This window comes from Canis aureus, chromosome 2 (genome assembly GCF_053574225.1).
Source record: "Canis aureus isolate CA01 chromosome 2, VMU_Caureus_v.1.0, whole genome shotgun sequence".
In the NCBI taxonomy this organism is placed as follows: domain Eukaryota; kingdom Metazoa; phylum Chordata; class Mammalia; order Carnivora; family Canidae; genus Canis; species Canis aureus.
This window is the reverse complement of record NC_135612.1, coordinates 62,581,426-62,604,600: the sequence shown is the minus strand read 5'-3', so window position 1 is coordinate 62,604,600 and position 23,175 is coordinate 62,581,426. Positions and strand designations below refer to the sequence as shown.

Genomic DNA, 23,175 nt, shown 5'->3' with positions numbered 1-23,175 from the left:
CTGATGTGCAGTTTGTGGAGTGGAGTGAGTGGGAGGTAGGTGCTGCCGAGGATGGAGCTGGTAGAAGCTGAGTCTCCTCTGGCCTTGGAGCCCATTATTCTGGCCGTATTCTGATTGTGCTTACAAACTCAGAATAGGGTTGTGCTGAGAAGCTTCAAACTTTTTATCATCTACCTATCTATCTATTTTATTTATTTATTCACGAGAGAGACACAGAGAGAGAGAGAGGCAGAGACAGGCAGAGGGAGAAGCAGGCTCTGCAGGGAGCCCGATGTGGGACTTGATCTCGGAAACACAGGATCACACTCTGAGCTGTAGGCAGATGCTCAACCACTGAGCCACCCAGGCATCCCTTCAATCTTCTTTAATTTTTTTTTTTTTTTTGGTCCCTTCAATCTTCTTTAAAAGAAAAGAAGGTTTCAATGAAAATTGTTCACTCAAAAAAAAAAAAAAGAAAAGGGCGATGATGGGGAACTGTCTTGACAGATTTTAGGTTTAGACTTGGGTCTTGATTGAAAACCGCCAGGGTGTCCTGTGGTGTGTCTGTATAAACACGCATACAGGCACACATACACATAAAAATACCCCATCCCAAAGGAAAGGCAGCTAATGCTCGTATTTGCCCGTATTTTCTCTGATACTCAGTCCCCACTTGCAGCCCTGGGAGGATTCTGTTTCTAAGACCTTCCAGCCCTCGGGCATCCCAGGTGGCTCAGTGGTTTAGTGCCGCCTTTGGCCCAGGGTGTGATCCTGGGGACCCGGGATCGAGTCCCATGTCGGGCTCCCTGCATGGAGCCTGCTTTTCCCTCTGCCTGTGTCTCTGCCTCTCTCTTTGTTTCTCAAATAAATAAAATCTTAAAAAAAAAAAAAAAAAGACCTTCCAGCCCTCGAGGAGGCAGTGATTGACTTCTGTTGTGTGACACGCCATCTAAAGTTGCTTTCGGGATCCCTGGGTGGCGCAGCGGTTTGGCGCCTGCCTTTGGCCCAGGGCGCGATCCTGGAGACCTGGGATCGAATCCCACGTCGGGCTCCCGGTGCATGGAGCCTGCTTCTCCCTCTGCCTGTGTCTCTGCCTCTCTCTCTCTCTTTGTGTGTGTGACTATCATAAATAAATAAAAAATAAAAAATAAAAAAAAATAAAGTTGTTTTCATGCCTTGGATGATTTATTATTATTATTATTATTATTATTATTATTATTATTATTATTACTATTAATTAGACTGCCCTTCCTGCTGGACTTCTTTGTGTTTCCCTGGGCATGGAGAGCCATCAGGAGATGTAAATGGGTTGGGGGAGCTGTCCTGGGAGTGGATGGCTGGCCAGAGGCTGGCGATGGGGAAAGCAGGGACCAGTCTGGGAAGTAGGGGTCTTGGCTTTCTGGTCCCAGGTGTACTGGTCATTTTAATCATAGAAGTTAGCTTACCGTGGTCTCAGGTTCCCAGCTATAAAATAATTGCTTTGGACTTTATAGCACCCCTGATTCTACTCATTCTCTACTTTTTGTTGTTTATTTTAATAAATTCAAATGCCAGTTTTTAAATTTATAGTGAGAAATACATGTGAGGCTGAAGTTCTCACTCTAAGCATATCTACTTGGAAAAAATTGTAGTACTGACTCAGGGCAAGGAGGTGAATTTTAAATTCAGGGTGACCCCAGGCCTTGCCTGCAGCAGTGTGTGTATGGATAAATGTGATCTGTTCCCAAATTGCGGTTATTTTTACCAGTTCAACCAGAATCTGTGGGAACAGGCCATGTGTGCCTCTTCAGCCCTGCTTGGGAGTAGCCAGCTCTGTATCTTGAAGATTGGACTCTGTATATCCTGATCCAGGCTTGGCTTCACAACTTTAGTGAAGGAACTTCACAGACTGTGTCCTTCCCACTCTCTAAAGACTCCAGAGCCCCCAGTGAATTAGTAGAACTAAAAAATGCCATAGGATTAAGACTTCATACATCTTTGCTTAGGCATTTTCTCTACAAATTAACTTTTATTTTGGGCATTGTGGACCCAAAAAAAGGCCATCGCTGCTGGATCCCTGGGCATGTGTATCTTTGACTTTTACTAGATTGATGGCAAACTGTTTTAACAGGATTGTGCTCACTCACATGCTTTCCACTGTTTTCGGTGTACTCTCTTCCACGTGCTCCCTCCCACTTTACTCCTGGCAGTCTGGTGGTGGTGGTAGCTTGTTTTCATCTTCCATGAAGTGCCTGTTAAAATCTTTTATATATATATATTTTTTTTTCACACACATATTGTACATAGAATTTTTACATTAGCCAAAGAAATTGATCTAGAACAGAGCAACCCCTTGTCTTCTCCATTTGGTTGTCTGGCTTACGGGTTTTGTTTTGTTCTGTTTTTCTAGACATTTTTAAAGTAGGCTCTATACCCATCATGGGCCTTGAACTCAGAACTTTTTGACATCAAAACCTGCGTGCTCTACTGACTGAGCCAGCCAGGTGCCCCTTTCTGCCTTGTTTTTGTCTTGTTTTAGGAATTCTTTATCAGTGATAAGTAGGATACCACTAGTTAGGTTTTGTGTCTTCCTCTGAGGGGGTCTGCTCTTTTCAATTTATGTACAGAAGTTAATTTTAATACAGTTGAATTTATTATTTTGGATATAAAAGTCTGTTCCTATATCCTGAGTTTTACTATCTTGCCTTCCACAAGTGACTAATCTACATGAATTGCCTTTTGTGTGTAGTTTGAGGTGGGGTCCTTTTTTTTAAAAAAAAAAAAAAAGATTTTATTTATTTATTTGACAGAGGGAGAGCTTACGAGCACAAGCAGAGGGAGAAACAGGCTTCCCACGGAGTAGGGAGCCCAAGGCAGGGCTTGGTCCCAGGACCCTGGGATCATGACCTGAGCCAAGAGCAGATGCTCAACTGACTGAGCCACCCAGGTGCCCCATGAGGTGGGGTCTTCAGCTCTTTTTAGTAAAGTCTTACAGTGTTCCTTATGATGGTTTTGCAAGTCTTTTGTTAGAAGATTTATTCATTGAGACATCTTGGTGGTTCAGTCAGTTGAACATCTGCTTTTGGCTCCATGATCCCAGGGTCCTGGGATCAAGCCCCACATCAGTCTCCCTGCTCGGTGGGGAGTCGTCTTCTCCCCTTCCCTCTGTGCTTGTGCATGTACTCTCTCACTCTCAAGTAAATAAATCTTTAAAAAAAAAAAAGATTTATTCCTAGATACATAGTATTTTAGGAAGCTATTAAAAATGGAATTATTATAAAGTTTGTATTTTTTTAAATTATTTACCAGTATAAAGAAACACAATTAATTTTATCTCTATTTTTCAATCCAGCAATTCTTAATCTGTAAATCTTCTGGATTTCTGTACACAATAAATTTTAGTTCTCTCTTAATTTCCTTTTTTTCCCCCCTTAACACACTGGCTAAAGAAAACTCAGCACTGGCTGAATAAAAGTAGTGTCAGTCCTGGACATTTTTGTCTCATCGCAAATCTGAAGGACTCCTTTCAGACTTTGACCATTAAATAAGCTCTCTCTGGTAGGTTTTATTGCTGCTGTTGTTTATGCCCTTCATTCAGTGCCCTTCATTCAGATTGGAGAAGTTCCCCTTTATTTCCTGTTGGTCTGCAAGTTTCTTCAAGAATTAATGTTGAGGGATCCCTGGGTGGCGCAGTGGTTTGGCGCCTGCCTTTGGCCCAGGGCGCGATCCTGGAGACCCAGGATCGAATCCCACGTCAGGCTCCCGGTGCATGGAGCCTGCTTCTCCCTCTGCCTGTGTCTCTGCCTCTCTCTCTCTCTGTGTGACTATCATAAATAAATAAAAAATTAAAAAAAAAAAAAAAAGAATTAATGTTGAATTTGGGATGCCTGGATGGCTCAGTCATTTGAGTATCCAACTCTTGATTTCAGCTCAGGTCATGATCTCAGGGTTGTGGGATCCAGCATTTGGACTTTGTGCTTAGCAGGGAGTATGCTTGAGCTTCACTTCTCCCTCTGCCCCTCTCCCCTATGCTTATGTACATGCGCATGTGCTCACTGTCTCTCAAATAAATAATATAAATTGTGCTTCCTCTTTTAAAAAAAATCAATGTTGGGATTCCTGGGTGGCTCAGCGGTTAAGTGTCTGCCTTTGGCTCAGGGCGTGAACCTGAAGTCTGGGGATCAAGTCCCACATCAGGCTCCCTGCATGAAGCTTGCTTCTCCCTCTGCCTGTGTCTCTGCCTCTCTCATGAATAAATAAATCTTTAAAAAATAAAATAAAATTAAAAATAGTAAAAAAAATCAATGTTGAATTTTATTTTTTTTTTTAAATTTATTAATTTGAGAGAGAGCACACAAGCAGAGGGAGAGAGAGAAGCAGACTCCTCACTTAGCAAGGAGCCTGTTGCTGGACTGCATTCACTGACTGAGCCACCCAGGTGCTCCTCAATGTTGAATTTTAACACTTGCACAAAAGAAATTTTCCCCTTTCATACATTGAAGTGGAAAATTACATTGGTTTTTAGTGTTAAACTAATAAAACATTGTGATCTTTTTATATATTTCCAGTTTCTGTTTGCTACAGTTTTTTTTTTTTTACTGTTTTATATATACAACTTTCATATCTATTTTATCAGTATGATGATTTGTAATTTTTATCTTGTACACATTCCTTATGAGGTTTTTGATACAAAAGTGAGTTAGGCACCCTTTATTTGTCCTCCAGAAGATTTGTAATCTTGGAGTTAACTTCTTCCTTTGCAAGTTGGTAGAAATCCACAGTGAAGGTACCTAGCCTCAGGTTTTTTTAGAGTTTGTTGATCTTGTCTAAAATATTCAGCTTTATTGGTGTAAATGTTTGTGATGTCTTTTTTTTTTTTTTTTTAAGATTTTATTTATTTATTCAAGAAGAGACAGAGAGAGGCAGAGACATAGGCAGAGGGGGAAGCAGGCTCCCTGCAGGGAGCCAGACATGGGACTCGATCCCGGGTCCCCAGGGTCACGCCCTGGGCCAAAGGCGGCCCTAAATCGCTGAACCACCCAGGGATCTCCCTGTGATGTCTTAATGTATACACTGTGGAATCTGTAATGATGTCTCTTTTTTCATTTCTGATGTTGGTTGTTTGTGTTTTCTGTTTAGCATAACCAGAAGTTTATTAGATTTTTCAGAGAACCAAGTTTTAGCTTTGTGGATCTTTGTCCTGTAAGTTTGTTTTCATTTAGGATTGCTGTTTTTTTTTTTTTCTTTGAGTTTATTTTGCTGTCTTTCTAACTTACTAATTTTCATCATTTTTTTCCAGTAAATGTCTTATATTTTTAAGCTATATCCTACAGGTTTTGTTATAAGTATTTTATATTCAATTCCACATATTTATCAAATTTGTATTTTTTAACTTCCAAACATGTGGTGTTTTATTTCCTTTTTGTTGTTACTGATTCTTTTAATTATTGCTTTATTAGTCAGAAAATATAGGCTGTGTGTTCTTTGATAGTTCCTGAGACTTTCTTTGAGCCTAGACTGCAAGAGGTGGCTGGCTTTGACTGAATGACCTGCCCCCACAGGTCCTGCCTGAGCTTTGGTTTCTCCTTGAGGCTTTCACAAGTAGACTTTGGTTTTTTAAGAATCTTCTGTGCTTTTTTCCCTCTGGATTATCATATTCCCTTCAGTTTGAGCACATATCTTTTTAGATACCTTTTTATTTAAAATGAGAGAGACACATGAGAGACACGGAGAGAGAGGCAGAGACTAGGCAGAGGGAGAAGCAGGCTCCTCACAGGGAGCTTGATGGCTGGGAGTCGATCCTAGGACCCTGGGATCATGACCTTAGCCAAAGGCAGATGCTCAACCTCTGAGCCACCCAGGTGCCCTCAGGCCACTTTTTATTTTTTATTTTTTATTTTTTTTGTTTGTGTTTTTTTTTTTTTAATTTATTTTTTATTGGTGTTCAATTTACCAACATACAGAATAACCCCCAGTGCCCGTCACCCGTTCGTTTCCCAGAGTTAGCAGTCTTTACGTTCTGTCTCCCTTTCTGCTATTTCCCACACATTTCTTCTCCCTTCCCTTATATTCCCTTTCACTATTATTTATATTCCCCAAATGAATGAGAACATATAATGTTTGTCCTTCTCCGACTGACTTACTTCACTCAGCATAATACCCTCCAGCTCCATCCACGTTGAAGCAAATGGTGGGTATTTGTCATTTCTAATAGCTGAGTAATATTCCATTGTATACATAAACCACATCTTCTTTATCCACTCATCTTTCGATAGACACCGAGGCTCCTTCCACAGTTTGGCTATTGTGGCCATTGCTGCTAGAAACATCGGGGTGCAGGTGTCCCTGCGTTTCGTTGCATCTGTATCTTTGGGGTAAATCCCCAACAGTGCAATTGCTGGGTCGTAGGGCAGGTCTATTTTTAACTCTTTGAGGAACCTCCACACAGTTTTCCAGAGTGGCTGCACCACAGTTCACATTCCCACCAACAGTGTAAGAGGGTTCCCTTTTCTCCGCATCCTCTCCAACATTTGTGGTTTCCTGCCTTGTTAATTTTCCCCATTCTCACTGGTGTGAGGTGGTATCTCATTGTGGTTTTGATTTGTATTTCCCTGATGGCAAGTGATGCAGAGCATTTTCTCATATGCATGTTGACCATGTCTATGTCTTCCTCTGTGAGATTTCTGTTCATGTCTTTTGCCCATTTCATGATTGGATTGTTTGTTTCTTTGGTGTTGAGTTTAATAAGTTCTTTATAGATCTTGGAAACTAGCCCTTTATCTGATATGTCATTTGCAAATATCTTCTCCCATTCTGTAGGTTGTCTTTTAGTTTTGTTAACTGTATCCTTTGCTGTGTAAAAGCTTCTTATCTTGATGAAGTCCCAATAGTTCATTTTTGCTTTTGTTTCTTTTGCCTTTGTGGATGTATCTTGCAAGAAGTTACTGTGGCCGAGTTCAAAAAGGGTGTTGCCTGTGTTCTTCTCTAGGATTTTGATGGAATCTTGTCTCACATTTAGATCTTTCATCCATTTTGAGTTTATCTTTGTGTATGGTGAAAGAGAGTGGTCTAGTTTCATTCTTCTGCATGTGGATGTCCAATTTTCCCAGCACCATTTATTGAAGAGACTGTCTTTCTTCCAATGGATAGTCTTTCCTCCTTTATCGAATATTAGTTGACCATAAAGTTCAGGGTCCACTTCTGGGTTCTCTATTCTGTTCCATTGATCTATGATCAGGCCACTTTTTAAAAAACATTTTGAGAGAGCACGTGTGTGTTCGCAGGACCTGAGGACTGAGGAAGAGGGAGACGCAGACTTGTAGCTAAGTAGGGAGCCTGACACTGGGCTTAGTCTGGTGTGGGGCTCTATCCTGGGACTCCAGGATCCTGGGATCATAACCTGAACTGAAGGCAGCTGCTTAATCAATTGAACCAGCCAGGTGCCCTTTACATGAGCATTTGCACCATGTCATCCTCTACTCTGGCTATAGGGGGTGGCGTGTTGATAGAAAAGATGTGCTCCTTATCTTTAAGAAATTGAGTCTTTAAGAGGGGAAGATACTGAAAATGGTATTTCCTTAGATTGCTTCCCCTCACTGAATTTCAAAAGTGTTGTTGTTTTTTATCTTTTTATTTTTATTTTTTTTAAATATTTTATTTATTCATGAGAGACAGATGGGGGGGCTGGGGGCAGAGACACAGGCAGAGGGAGAAGTAGGCTCCATGCAGGGAGCTTGATGTGGGACTCCAGGATCAGACCCTGGGCTGAAGGTGGTGCTAAACCGCTGAGCCACCTGGGGTGCCCAGTGTTGTTTTTAAAGAGTGTTTTTTTTTTAAGTCAGGTCGGTTTCCCTGGAATCTCTTTTTGGTCTGTTTTCATAATGTACCAGTGAGTCATGTGATTTGTGTTACATTCCGTATCTGCCTAGTTTTTTTTGATTCTGGGGTCATCCCTGCCTGCAACAGGTTTCCTTAACTGAAGCTCCCTTGCAGCAAGGACAGAGGCTTCTCTTTCTCTGTCTCCATGGGAATAGTCTAGGGCCTGAGGGGCACCCAGTGCCGGCTAGAATGACTGTGAATGAACATAAACGTGTGTGAAAAAAGAAGGGCTTGGTCACCACATCCAGGAATTTGGGGAAAGAGTTGTACATGCAATCAGATAGGAACTACTTACTTTGACTGGAACGTTAATGTGAGAACCGGTTTTCCTGGTACTCCTGGCACAGCAACAGTAACAGGAATGTATACTTGCATGCTGTGTGCAACCACTGGACCTAGAGAGGAGCCAGTAGGTGGAGGTAGATGTTTTTCCAGTGCAGCAACCTGTGAAGCCAAGTGAGGAGGCTGTCTAAATCAAGTGGCTTGCAGAGCTTTTGGCTGGCTGAGCATTTTTAGGAATGTGAGGGGCCTGCTTGCATACAGAGGACCTCAGGGACTTCTGCTTGGTTTGTCCTATTATTTCACTCAGCATATTGTTTGCAGCCCCAGGAGGTACCTAGAATGCCAGGGGTTTTGTGTCCTGGTGGTAGAGGGGCTTGTCCTCCCTCACTGACCAGGAGCCTGTGACATGGATGTCAGCACTTGGAGGAATTCTGAGGCTGTGTTTCAGGAGCCCAGAGGGCCTTCAGGTGAGCGGCCCGGAGTCAATGTGTGAACCCTGGTGTGAAAGCAAGTGACACCAGGTGTCTTCTGTGGGTTGTCCTTTCTCCAGACCTGTCATATGTGTCAGTGCTCTGACCTGTGGTTTATTCCATACTTAAGAAAGAAAAAACAGACCTAAAGGGGAAGTGGGATGTGCAGGTCTGATCTCAAGCCCCTTGTTGCAGTACTGACTCAGCTATTCAGACCAGGGGTTTGGGGTGTTGGTATTTTGTTTCTTTTAAAGGCCTCCCTTCCAGAGGAGAATCCTCAGAGCTTCCTGCCCATCCCCTACCCTCCATCCCACCCCCATCTCTTGTTCCGGGTAAGCACTATGCTACCTGCAGGGCTCCAGGCACGAGGAAGGGCCATTCCAGAGTGCCTGCAGATGCCTACAGAGGTTCTGGAATTTGATGTGGTTCAGCTGTTGGCTGGAGGGACCACTGGTTGCAGTGTCGCCTGTCGCTCAGCCAGGATGTGGGCACAGAGGTGCCAAGGGCAGGGAGCTAGGAGGCCAGGCTGTGGCTCCATTGTTTTCTACACTTAGGATGAGGACCTTCTCCCTGAGCTTTTCTGTTAAAAGACAGAGACAGCGTCCTCAGCAGTGAGGATAGCTTTCTGGCCACTACACTTACCCAGTAATTATGTGAGGAGCTCCCATCCTGAGCCTTGGGGAGGAGGCAGCGTCTGTACCTCCCTGGGGGTTCAGGTCTGGCCCGAGCCTGGCACTTCCTGGAAGCAAGCTGGTTCTGATTCACGAGAGCCCATGGAGACCCGGTTCCCACACACCGCTTGCTGGGCAGCCAGCAGCGTTGTGTTCCCTTCCAGGTGTGTCCACACCTCATTAAATGGCCTGTCCTGACCAAAGGAGGTGAGGCAGTGTTGGAGTGCCAGAAGGCTAGAGTCATCCCTGCCTACAGCAGGTTTTCCTTTTGTTCTTGGCTAAATTCAGAGCCCTCCTTTTATAGACCTCATAAGGACTTCATCACTTGTCAGCCCAAGCTTTTTTTCCAGTTAAGAATCCCAGTGATGAGATTGCTGTCCCCTCAATTTCATAGTTGCACAGTCCATCCAGCCTCTTCTAGAGGGTGGGGGAAGTGCCTTTAGTAGCTCTGCCTGTGGGTCGTGTTCTCATCTGCAAAATGAAGACCTTTATGCTTACTTAGACCTTCTTTCCTGGGATGGCTGTTTGTATCTGTCAGGGTTCAGGTTGGAAAACTGAATCCACTGTGATGGTTCTAAAGCACATGGATTTTAATACATAGAAAGAGCTACTGCTTGGTCTTGAAAAGGTTGGAGGAGCAGGTCTCTAGGAATAACTCCAGACATCTCAGCCTTGATCCATCCTAGAAGCTGTTCCTTCTGGCCCAAGCAGAAGGGCTGGAGCAGGAGGCCAGGGGTTTTGATCTCTCTGGGTCCCAAGAAATGCTATAACAGCCCCTTGCCAAGGAGGGGGCCCTGGGCTTCATACACCACGACCTCTGCCATGACAGTCTCTCATACTGCCCACCACGTCTGCCACCACACAGTTCCAGCAACTGGGATGGCCTCCGAATGTGCTTCCCTGGGTAGGGGGAGCTTACTTCGTATTCACAGTCCCTGCCACAAGGGACTTGGGCTGGAGAGAGCTTCCAGTTTCTCCAAGGGCCTTTCAACAGCTATCAGGAGGGCTTTCCTGAGGTGGTTGATGGCCTGTGGCAAGCAAGAGGGAAAAGGTGTGCTTCTGGTGATGCTGTAGAGACAGGTCTAGGAATTCAGGGGGCTGAAGAGATGTGGTGTGAAACCATTGTAGCAAAAATAGTCCTAGTGTAGGTTATGAGTGAACAGATGATGGCCTTGTCGACTGCTCAGTAGCTTTTTTGTCAGCCTGGAGAACATGGAATCAGATTGATCTTGGTCCTTGGTGTGCCACTCATTGGTCCCTGCATGTCACACTTCAATTATTTGATTATTCCCTATCATAAGCACTGCAGACCCTCCTCCCAGGAAGGCTCCACCTTTGGCAGTAGCCTATCTGGAACATAAGATTCCTGTCACTGGTGCACCCGGACATGAGGAGCCTGTGGAGCTAGTAAGCTAGTCCCGTCCCTAGTGCCCCAAGATGTTTGTTATCTTGTGTAGTCCTCGCAACAGTAGGGGGAGCTGTGGGCACTGGTGCCTCTGTGCTCCAGAAGAGGAAGCTGGCACCCCCCAGTGGGTAAGTAACTTCCCCAGGTCACCAGGCCAGCAGCTCCCAGACTCACCCAGCACCTGGTGGGCACCTGGGATGGGCCTGAGTGGAGAGGTGTACAGATCTCCCATCGGTGCTGGACAGGGCAGCATGTATCCCATTCTGTGGGAGGGCTTAACTGGTACCCTGAGGATTTTGCATTTGAAATTTAAAAATGCTTCAATTTTATCATTTAAGATAAGTTTTTAAAAATACAGAGAATTTTATGTCATACTGATTGTGTCTTTCTCTTTTGTTTTCTTCCTTTTTTAAAAAGATTGTTGACGGTGAGTGGTTTCTTCTCTCTTTCATTGGGTTTGGATACAGAAGTGATGTGGGTGAGGGGTACAATGCTGAAGTTCTTGGCAGGCCTGTGGGGACAAAAATGCTGGGCGGGATACCCCTGCAATTAGTGCTCTGTGTTTGCTGGGGAGACAGTACCCCTAGTGCTGAGCTCGTTGGATTTTGGAGAAAGCTAACCACCTTAGAGACTTTAGATGGCCCCACAGCTCTGACACCTGCTCATGGCAGGGATGGGGCTTCTTCTGGGAAGACAGAACAGTGGTCTCTCCGGTCTGGGACTGGCCTTTCCCTGGCGGGAAGGGGTTAGGGAGGTGACAGGGCTAGGAACCCTGCCCTGAGCATGGATTCACACCTTAGAGAGGAGGCGGCCACGGAGGAACGCAAGGCGGCCACGCCAGGACCATGCTGACAGCTGTGTGGTGAGCAGTGATGACGAGGAGCTGTCCAGGGACAGAGACGTGTACGTGACCACCCACACTCCCAGAAACACAAGGGAGGAGGCAGCCACAGGACTCAGGTACCAGCACTCCGAAAGCCTTGCTGCCTCACCAGATGCTTCTGGCCCCGTGGGACCACTTGCATCCTGGAGTGGGGATCCTCCCCCCCCACCCCCACCATTTCTCAGGGGTGTAGGGTGTTGGAAATACGGGACCTTTCCCAAGTTCTGTGCACCCGTGGCTCACGAAGGTCTTGTGCAGGTGCCCAGCAACTGGGTGCAGGTGGGTCTGGATTCAGAGCTAGTTCAACCATTCCCAGTGGGACAAGTCTGTGTCTGGCACTGTCAGGGTGGATGGGACTTGCCCTGGGCTGTTCACATACGGCGCCACCTGCTGTGAAGAACAGATCCACTGGCTCTCTGTGATCTGCAGCAAGAATGCTTGGAGGTGCTAGGCACAGCTCCTGCCCCAGACAAGGAGGCAGGGGTGACAGGGCACCTCTGGTTGTGTGTACTTTTCATTCCCCTCTTGCCTCCTTCCTGTACCCCATTGGGGCCATTGGCCTTTCTGTAAATGCCTAGTGCCTCTGCTAAGGTATGGGCTGCTTATATGAAGCCATTTACAGTAATTGAATGTTTGAGTTTGCCAAGGAACTGACATGAAGCACTATGATTTTAGGCCCTCTGGTACTGTCAGTTGTCCAATCTGCATGGACGGGTACTCTGAGGTAAGCAAACTTCCTTGCTCCTGGTTTCCACGTGGCTTCTGTGAAAGAATTAGATGAGAGAGAAGGTCTTCTCCTTTGGTGGGATTTGCTGCCTCTGCTCTGGCCTGTCACACATCTCTGTGTATGAGGGGAGATTGTGCCAGCTTCTTCTTGGGCCCTGCAGCCTCCAGCTCTGGCCCTCGTGTTCCCCACCCCTGTGCTTACTATGGCTCCTGAGCTGTCCAATGCTGCCCCTGTGGGTTCAGGCATCCAGGGTCCCTCCAACACTCTTGGGCCATGGCTGCCAGGAGAGTGGCTCCTGCCTCTGCTCTCAGCTTCAGAGGCCCTGCTCATGCTTGCCTGACACCGCAGAGCAGGTGGGTATATTCAGTTCTCCGGACCTGCCTAGCCCTTCCTCCTCTCAGCTCAGCAGAAGTAGGGTTCTCTGGGGACTGTTGCTGCTCTGGGACCAGGGCACACACAAAAGCTGTTTCTTTTTTTTTTTTTTTTTTATGTTTTCTAGATTGTACAGAACGGACGTCTCATTGTTTCTACAGAATGTGGCCACGTCTTTTGTAGCCAGTGCCTCCGCGATGCCCTTAAGAATGCTAACACTTGCCCGACTTGCAGGAAAAAGATCAACCACAAACGATACCACCCCATTTATATATGAAGTGTGGAGAGCTGCTTGGGAGAGATGGATGGACAGACAGCCTGTTGGGTTCTCCACACAGCCTTTCGTGGGTTCTCTGCCTCAATACCCCGAGCTCGAAAAGACTATTTCAAAACCAACATCTGATATGTAAACTGCTCTTTTGTTTCCAAACCCCACTTAGACCCTTTCGTTGCCTCCAGTTTACTGCTGTGGAGCTGGAGCCAGGGCCCACCCAGGCCAGGATCTACATCTCTACTACTCTGGGCGGTTTGCTTCCAGGGTAGGAGAGAAGGAGTTAGACACATTGGAACCAAGAATCATGATTCCAGCCTCTTTCTGGAATATGCACGTTTGCAAGAAATTCTCCCCATCTGGAAAGTTTGTCCCAGCTTCCTCGTGGCAGTATCGCCAGGGGCTGGTCCTGGTCAGAGAGCAGGCAGGTCCGCCCAGCTCTCCTGGGCAAGCGCCATGGTGACCAAGCCCAACAAGGTCCATCCGGCCTGAGGATCCCGGCTGTGAGCATGGCCCTGGAAAGACCCACCACTGGACTCTTCCCTTGAGTCAGAGGTTACTCGTGATCCCACCTGTACCCTAGCATCAATGTGCAGGGGGGTCTGCAGGTCAGGAGAATCTCTACAGGGCAATTCCCAGTTTCCTAAGAACGAAATGTGCAATAAAGCCTGTTCTTTGTCTACTTCTCAGCAGCCCAGGAGATGTAGCACTGGAAGTGTTTCCTCAGAGTCCTCGTGGTGCCTGTGGAGCAGTGCCTGTCCCACCCAGTCCTACCTGCCACCTGTTCTCAGGAACTTAACCCGTGTCCCAGAGCTTTTCACCTGGCACAGGCCATGCTAGGTACTTTGGGCAGACATGTGGTCAGGTATCCTCTCTGTTTTCTGATAAGATCTATCCTGTGTTTGCCACATGCCCTCTGGTCCTCAGTTCCCACTGCCTAATGTCTACTCAAGCATAAATACTGGGAGGTGGTGGCAGTACTTGTGGCCTTACCAGCCACCCATGTCCATGCTGTTGTCCAAGTCATGGCTGCCCAGAGTTTCAGAGAATTTGGCCCACCTGATGTTAGCTGGGCTCTGCCTTCGGCTTTAACCCCCACCCCCACACCAACTCACATTCATTTTAGAAGCTGCTCTTCCGGCCTTCAATAGGCTTTGATCCTTTGGGCTTTTGACTGCTCCATAGGTTTGGTTGGCAAAGTATGGTGGCCTCTTCTCCCCAGGGCAGCCAGATAACATGCTCTGCTTGGTCCTGGAGGAGGCAGCAGGGTGGCCTGAGCTGCCTCTCACAGCACAGGGCCTGGGGCAGCTAGTGGGAGTGAGGCCTTGCCGTGTCAACCTGCCTCTGCCTCTGCACCCTCCTTCTTCAGAGGGTTTTAAGCCAAACCAACAGCCTCTTCATGTGAAACATCTTCAAGGTGGGAACAGGGCCTCCTCTGGCTTTGCTAGCAATAACTGACCTTCAGTTTATCTTTCTGAAGGAGCAGGGACTCGGCACAGAATTCACTTTAAACGGGGCTGAAGGAGTGTCCCTCCTGTATGTGAAAAGAAATTTGTTTTATTCTTCATTCTGACTTTTTAACTTTGGCTCACTTCCAGTTAATTTGGATGAAAGTAATTTTCTACTTGGAGTCAAGGAGGGCAGGACATCATTTCTCATCGGCACGATGCTAGGTATGTCTGCCCTCTATTTGGACGTCATTGCCATTAAGTTCCTTCTGGGCTTCATGGAAACTCTTTTGTTAGGTTCCAGCAGTACCCAGACTTCAGAAACCAAGACCGCCATGCAGCCAAAATCTCCTTTAAGTTTTGTGCTTAAGGACAAATGGTTGATCATAAAGGTTGTATTCCTTCATACTAAATTAAATTGGGGAAAAAATGTTGAGTTTCTACCATTCAGAAACTGCAAAATAGGAAAAGATTGATAAAAAATCATTTTCCTTTCTTCATTGTACATAGTTCAAATCTTTCTTTGTTACATTTAAACTATATCCATGTACATCAGTCTGTTGGACTCCTGCTAGTGTTACAGATGGAAATAAAACCATTAATTTGAACCAGATTTCTTTTTTGCATTAATTTGCTCTCTGGGATAGATTTTCTTCCCTTTTACTCAAGATGTGTGATTCCTCTCTGACTCCAGTTTAGCATATTTCATCAGTGTGTGCAGCAAAGTTGCTTGTCTGGCTACTGATCCAGAAACTAGCAGGTGAGAGGTCATTCTTGGAGTGGAACCACAAGTCCAGGTCCTGGAGTTCTTAGTCAAGCAGCATCCTCAGCTCAGTCGTAAGAACCAAGCCTGGCTGTGGGGCTGACCAGTACCAGCTCAAAGGAGGGGCTCCAAGCAGCATGGACTTAGATGGACCGGGAATTTGACAGTGCAGTGCACACCCTGCCCCAACCACTCAGACCCAGTTGCCTTCCACTCTGGAGTGGGGGCCCGGGAGGGCATGGTATGCTACTAGTCAATGCCTTATATGATCAGTGCCAGGAGTGAGCTTGGGATTCCCAGGCAGTTGGTGATGGCTAAACTTGCTTCTTTCACTTCTTGAGTGGCCCCAGAGGTAAAAAAAAAAAAAAAAAAAAGGTGAATGTGCTGGCCTCCTTTAGCTGAGAGGCCCTACCTTCAGTTGGAGACAAGTCAGATCAGAGGAAAATGCAGTTAATTTGAACATTCACTGCACATTTGTAATGCCCTGGTATTGCACCTGGTTCTGGCAGGTATTGAGAAACCATGTATATCGCTGCCCTCTTGGGGTGTACATTCCTTGAGGGAGACTGTCTTCTCTCCCACCCTCCCCTCCCCCCCCCAGCCTGTAAAAAGTCAAAAGGTAAAGGTCAGGTACAGGAGTTCCAGGAGAGCAAGAAGGGACAGTGAGCTGCAGTCCTCAAGGTTTGAAATAGTTCTAGGGAAAGGCAAGGGGACTTACAGTACAATCCTTTATTATTATTTTTTTTTTTCTCCACGTAAGACCTTGCATTTCTTGGATAAATCCACCTTGGTTGTGATGTTTTCTTTCTATATATTACTTACCTTGTGTTGCTAATACTTGGTTTTAAGGTTTTTTGAAATGCATGTTTATGTATAGTTAAAATGACCTATGATTTTTCTCAGACTGTCTTTGCCAGATTTTGGTTTCAAAGTAGTGTGAGTTCCCTACAAAGAGATGAGAGATTTTCTGTATCCTAACTGGTATTCCTTGACTGAAATAGAACTTATTTATAAATAAGATCTCTGAATTGTTGTTTTCACTGAGGAAAGATTTTAAAATACTGATTTGATTTTTTTTCAAATGCTTGAGAATTATGCACATTTTTGTTTTGTTAAGTTGCTGGTTTCTGGGAATTCATACATTTCATCTCTACAAGTTTTTGGCATGAAGTTCTTCATTATCCCTTATGAGCTAATTAATCTCTGTAGCATCTTTTTTATCATTAATATTTATGCCTTCCCTTTTTAATTAGAGATTTCTCGGGTGCCTGGGTGGCTCAGTGGTTGAGCATCTGCCTTTGGCTCACTTGATCCCAGGTTCCCACATCAGGTTCCCTATAGGGAGCCTGCTTCTTCCTCTGCCAATGTCTCTGCCTCTCTCTGTGTCTCATGAATAAAAAAATAAAATCTTAAAAAAAAAAGATATTAAAAAATTAGAGATTTCTCAGTTTTATGTTCTGCATGTGTAAATTCCAGTATCTAAATCCTTTGTAGGTGTAATTTTGAAGCCTTATTCTTGCCAGCTTTTTTTTTTTTTTTTTTTTTTTAAGATTTAAGGTATTGATTTTTATGGAGATCACTCCTTTGACTATAATTATAATTTAATTCCCCAAAAAATGCAACCTTAATCATATATTTTTTTTTTTAAGATTTATTTATTCATTAGAGACACAGAGAGAGAGAGGCAGAGACATAGGCAGAGGGAGAAGCAGGCTCCATGCAGGGAGCTAGTGTTCCATCTGTAACACTAGCAGGAGTCCTAAGTCATATACTCGATCCCGGGACTCCAGGGTCATGCCCTGGACCGAAGGCAGGCGGTAAACCACTGAGCCACCCAGGAATCCCCCCATAATTTTGTTTTACCTGTTGTTTGAACTTAAAATAGATCAAAGTCTTCAATATGTATTATTCAGGTTTGGGTGGCTTCTGTTGTTCAGTATCATATTTGTGAGATTCATGCTGTGTAGTTTATTCATTTCACTTGTATATAGTATTTCATGAGATGACTATGCTTCAGTTTATCCATTCTTCCAGTCACTTAGGTGCTTTGGCCATTAATGGCCCAGAGTGAACATTCGGTATGTCTTTTGGGGGCAGCTTTGCTCCCATACCTGTTGGGTATATACTTAAATGTGAAATTACTGTGTTACAGGATATGAACATTCAGGAAAACTCACATATAAGTGGATATTAACACACTTTCAAACAACTGGTGGGTCAAAGAAGTCACAAAGGAAATTAGAAAATAACTTGAATGAAAATGAAAACAACAGAACTTATGGGATACTGTGAAAACAGTGCTCGGAGGATCTTTATAGCTATAAATATATATATATTACAGTAGAAGGTCAAATCAATAGCCTAGTTGTATGTCTTAAGGAACAAAGAAAAGCAGAGCAAACTAAACCTAAAGCTAGCAGAAGAAAGGTAATGGTAAAAAATAAGTGAAATGAATGATAGAAAACAAAACCAGGGACATAGAAGTTGTTTCTTTGAGATCAACAGAATTGAGAAGTGGTTAGCTAGATTGATAAAGCAAAAAGGATTTAAATTACTAAAATCAATGGAAGGACATCACTGAGCTTTATAGAAGTAGGGAGGATTATAAAAGACTAATAAGAACACCTGTATGCCAACAAATGGGATAACCTAGATGAAATGGATAAATTCCTAGAAATAAAACTACCAAAACTGACTCCAAATAGAAAATAACGAGTAAACCTATGAAAAGTGAAATTGAAGTATTTAAAATCCATACAAAGAAAAGCCCATTTACCAGATGGTTTCACGGGTAAATTCTATCAAACATGTAAAGTATACTACTTTTCTCCATAATTTCTTCAAAAAAATTCAAGAGAACACTTCCTAAGTCATTCTATAAGGTCAGTATTATCCTGATACCAAAGCCACACAAAGACACTATGGGAAAAGAAAGCTTTGGGGTAATATCTCAACATAGATGCAAAAGTCTTCAACAGATGGGTAACACACTGACTTTAGCAGCATATTAGAAACGTTACACACCATAACCAAGTGGGTCTTTCCCAAGGAATGCAAGAGTGGCTCAACCTATGGGAATCAAGGCAATTACTACGTTAATAGACTAGGGAAAAAAACAAACACACATGATCACCTCAATTCATGGCAGAACAAGTGTTTCCCAACACCTTTTCATGATAAAAACACTCAACAAACCAGGAACAGAAAAGAAGCACCTCAATACAATAAAGGCCATAGATGAATAAAAGCTCACAGTGAAGATGTTCAGTGATAAGACCAAGCTTTTCCTCTAAGATCAGGAACAGGACAAATGCTTTATTTCATCACTTCTGCCCAACAGTACTGGAAGTCCAAGCTAAAGCAGTCAGGCAAGAAAGAAGGAAAAGATACATTGAGAATGAAGGAGGAAGAGTATCTGTAGATGGCACAGCAGTAGAAAACTAAAGACCCCACAATACACGTAAATAACTGTGAGAACTTATAAGTGAATGCAGCAAAGCTGCAGGACATGAATTCATCAGTAAGTGAATACACTGGTCAATTAATCTGTAAAGGAAGTTAGGGCAGCCCAGGTAGCTCAGCGGTTTAGCGCCACCTTCAGCCCAGGACCTGATCCTGGAGACCTGGGATTAAGTCCCATGTCAGGCTCCCTACATGGAGCCTGCTTCTCTGCCTGTCTCTCTCTCTCTCTCTCTCTCTCTCTGTGTGTCTCATGAATAAATAAATTAAAAAAATGAAAAGGAAGTTCAAGTTCCATTTTTGTAGCATCAAAAGGAATAAAATCCTTACACATAAATTTAACCAATTAGGTATAAAATTTGTACACTGAAACATTGTTGAAAGAAATCCCTACAAAACCTTGCTGAAAGAAATGAACTTGAGAAAGACCTCGTATGCTCCTGGGCTGAGAGGCTTACTATTGTTAAGATGGCAAAACTATCCAAAACAATATACAACAGTGCAGTCCCTCTCAAACCAATGGCAATTTTGGGACACCTGGGTGGCTCAGCAGTTGAGTGTCTGCCTTTGGCTCAGGGCGTGATCCCAGGATCCAGGATAGAGTCCTGCATTGGGCTTCCTGCGAGGAGCCTGTTTATCCCTTTGCCTGTGTCTCTGCCTCTTTCTCTCTGTGTGTCTCAAGGAAAAAAAAAAATCTTAAAAAAAATGGCAATTTTTATAGAAATGGAAAAATCCTAAAATTTGTATGGAATTTCAAAGGACTCAGGATAGCTAAAACCATCCTGAAAAAGAGCAAAGTTGGAAGATTTCCCAATTTGAAAATGTAGGAAGGTACAGGAATTAAACAGTATGGGGGGCTGGTATAAGGATTAATATATAGATGAATAAGATTGAGAGTCCAGAAATGAACCCTCACCTCTGTAGTCAAATGGTTGTCAATAAGAGTTTCAGGACCATTCAATGAAGAAAAGTCTCCAACAAATGGTGCTTGGAAAATGGGATATTTACATGCATGAACATGAAGTTGAATCTTTAAACCATATACAAAAATTAATGTAAAATGGATCAAAGATTTAAATTTAAGAGCTAAAATTGTAAAATTCTTAGAAGGGGGTGTGTGGTCAGTTGAGCATGCCACTCTTGATCTCAGGGTCAAGAGTTCAAGCCCCCATTGGGTCTAGGGCTTACTTTAAAAAAAAATCAAAGAAGAAAACATAGAGGCAAGTTAAAAACAACTTGTACAGTGTGTGCACTTGAGGATTCAAGTGGTAAATTCTGTATTATATTTTTCTTGGCTTTGGCAATCGTTTCTTAAATGTAGCACCAAAAATACAACAAAAAGAAAAATACATTTGACTTAACTAAAAACTTTTATGCCTCAAAGGATAATAACAGTGAAAAGACAACTCACAGAATGGGAGAGGATTTTTGCCTATCATCTGCTTGGAATATCTGCTAAGATACCAAGAACCAGAATATTTACAGTGCTCCTACAATTCAAGAACAAAAAAAATGAGACAACTCAATTTAAAAATTTAAAATGAATATATGTTTAAATGAAAAAAGTATAAATAAGGTTATATCTCTATATAGGTAGAAAATCCTGTGTATATCCAATTTCATGTGTGTGTGAGTATATAACAACTAGGTCATTCCATTGTCTTCCAGCTTCATTTCTACTGCAGCTAGCTGTCATGTCTGAAGAGAAGTGAATATTTTCTCTGGCTAACATTTTTCTTTGTCTTTGTTTTCAGCAGTTTGATAATGATGTGCTTAGGTGTGGATTTGCTTGTATTTATCCTAGTTGAGACTCACAGAGACCCTTGAAACGGGTTAGTGTCTGGCATCAGCTTTGGAGAGCTCTGCTTCTGTGGTATTCTCTTGCCTTATTCTCTGATTACACATTGTTAGACCTTCAACTGTGTGTGATCTATTTCTTCATCTTTTTTTCTGTTTTATCACTTCTTTTTTTTTCTAGTTAGGATGTTTTATATTTATCTTCCAGTTCATTGGTCCTCTTGTTGTGTCTAATCTTTTAGTTTTATCCAGTACTTTTATAGATTTCAATTCCCAGGTGAAATTCTCCATTATTTCATGTTTTTTGCACCTTTTTCTCTGTTTTCTTGAGCATGTTAATTACAGTTTTTGCCTACTAACTCCAGTATGTGACTCACCTACAGGTTTTTATAGTCATTTGTGTTTTTATTTTCAGTCAAAAGGCCCTGTGCCTTGACACGCCAGGAAATTTTTAACTGAAGGCTGAACTTGTGCACAAGGAATGGTAGTGGCTACAGATACCTTACTCTGCTAGGTAAATAGAGCAGGTGCCAGTGCCCTCAGCCTCATTCACACTAAGCTGTATTAAAGCCATATTGCAATTCAGCAAACTCTGTCTACTGGTGGTTCACTTCCCAGTGGGCACCAGGGCACCTCTCTCTGTTTAGTTCTGACCTATAATCCTCGTCTTCTCAGCCTGGTGAGACTGCCAGAACCTTTCCTCTGCTTCTCCGTGTCTTTGTTCAGAAGCTTTGTCTCTTAGCTTCTTGCCTGCAGACTGCAAGAATCTGGCAGTGTCTTCAGAGAAAAACAATCGGGTTCAGTGATTGACTCATCCCACTCTCTGCAGTTGTAACCCTAAGTCAGTTTTGTCTCTCCACCCCAGAAGACTCCATGGTAGTATCCTCTTTTCACACAAATCCTCACAGCCCAGCGTCCTAAGAGCTGGAAAACACTCAGGGAAAACTGGATCCTAGTCCTATGTGTTAAATAGCACTCCAATTCCCCAAATACTGTGTTTTTCTTATATTGTGTGTGTATACATAGACATCCTAGTTAAACCGATAATTAGGCATGCATCCACATTTTTCCTGTATCAGGTAATGACTGTTATATGTTCTATCACACCTGCCATGTATCCACTTTTCTACCTTGATTACAGACATCAAATAACTTAAAATGTCGGGTGCTACTTTTCCTCACGGGCTTCCGTTGTCCTGTTTTAAGAGGACAGAGCTGGTTCAGATTTTTTGTTTGGTTTGGTTTGGTTTTTAGTTTTTGATTTTTTTTTTTTCTTTAACCACTACTAGGAAGTCATTCTGCCTCCTCTACTGAACTTTTTTCTCTATTTTCCATATGTCTTTCTACTTTTTGGATAATCTATCTTGCAACCCTACTGTTGGCCTTATTTTATAATTTGTTATATTTTTAATTTCCAAGCCCTCTCCATCATGGTCGAGACAGGGTGACTGACCTTTGAGGTCACATGTCAGAAAATGGAAGAGAGGTAACTTAACAGTCTCAGGTGCATGTGAGAAATAGACCTATGGGCATATCTTATTTTATTGTGTTTTGCTTTACTGAGCTTCACATATGTTACGCTGTTTACAAATTAAAGGTTTGCAGCAACCCTATCTCAAGCAAGTCGGTTGGCACCATTTTTTAAAGAATATTTGCTCAGTTTGTGTCTGTCACATTTTGGTAATTCCCTCAATATTTTAAACTTTTCCATTATTATGGTATTTGTTATGGTGATCTGTGATCAGTGATTACAACTCACTGAAAGCTCAGATGATGGTTAACATTTCTTAGCAATACAGTATTTTTAAATTAAAGTATGGGCATTCTTTTTGGTATACAAAATGCAATTGCACACCCAACAGACCATAGTATAGTGCAGCCATAACTCTTATAGGCACTGGGAAGACAGAAATTTGACTCACGTTATTAGAATATTCTGCAATAGTCTAGAACCAAACCCCCAGGTATGCCTATACTAGTACTTTAGGGTTTGTTGTTACTATGTTACAGTCTGTTTACCTGTAAAATATAGTTTGAATGTCCAAAATTGTTATCTGACTATGCAGTTCTACATTGTAATTTTCTTTCAGAATTTTGAAATCCATGCTCCACTATTTAGCATTGAATGTTGTTACTGTTAAGACATTTAGTGAGATACCTTTTTTTTTTATGTAACTTCCTTTCTTTATGCTTTATTTATTTTTTAAAAGATTGAGAGAGAGAGAGAGAGAGAGAGAGAAGCAAGCAGGAGGAGGGCAGAGGGAGAAGCAGACTCCTCAATGAGTTGGCAGCCCGACATGGGGGCTCCATCCCAGGGCCCCAGTATCATGATTTGAGCTGAAGGCCTACTAGTGATCCACACAGGCGCCTCTTTCTGTATGTTTTAAATATTTTATTTATTTATTCATGAGAGAGAGAGAGAGAGGCAGAGACACAGGCAGAGGGAGAAGCAGGCTCCATGTAGGGAGCCCGATGTGGGACTCAATCCCGGGTCTCCAGGATCACGCCCTGGGTTGAAGATGGCGCTAAACCACTGAGCCACCCAGGCTGCCCTCTTTCGGTATGTTTTAGACTGTTTTGTTTATATCTGGCTTTCCACAATTAGTCACCATCCTTGGTGGACTCTGAATCGGGACACTCAATTCCTTATTTCCTATAAATTGTATTATTTCTTTCTAAAGTTATTTCTCTCCACTCCCCCCCCCCCCCCAAGAACTCAGAAAGTTTTTGAACCTCCTGGTTTGAACTTCTAAGTCTCATTTCTCTGTAATTTTCTGTATCTTCTCTTTTA

At 43.3% G+C, this 23,175-nt stretch overlaps 1 protein-coding gene across 4 annotated transcripts in view; it reads left to right on the top strand.

The window, feature by feature from the left end:
- Positions 1-14,978, top strand: part of RNF4 (ring finger protein 4) — a 38,112-nt gene extending 23,134 nt beyond the window's left edge. For all 4 annotated transcript variants that reach the window (XM_077876291.1, XM_077876271.1, XM_077876280.1 and 1 more), the window contains 3 exons: positions 11,467-11,624; positions 12,223-12,271; positions 12,774-14,978. In XM_077876291.1, the coding sequence (XP_077732417.1) occupies positions 11,467-11,624; positions 12,223-12,271; positions 12,774-12,923 (357 nt within the window). In that variant the 3' untranslated portion in view covers positions 12,924-14,978. The remainder of the gene's footprint in view (positions 1-11,466; positions 11,625-12,222; positions 12,272-12,773) is intronic.
- Positions 14,979-23,175: the final 8,197 nt, after the last annotated feature.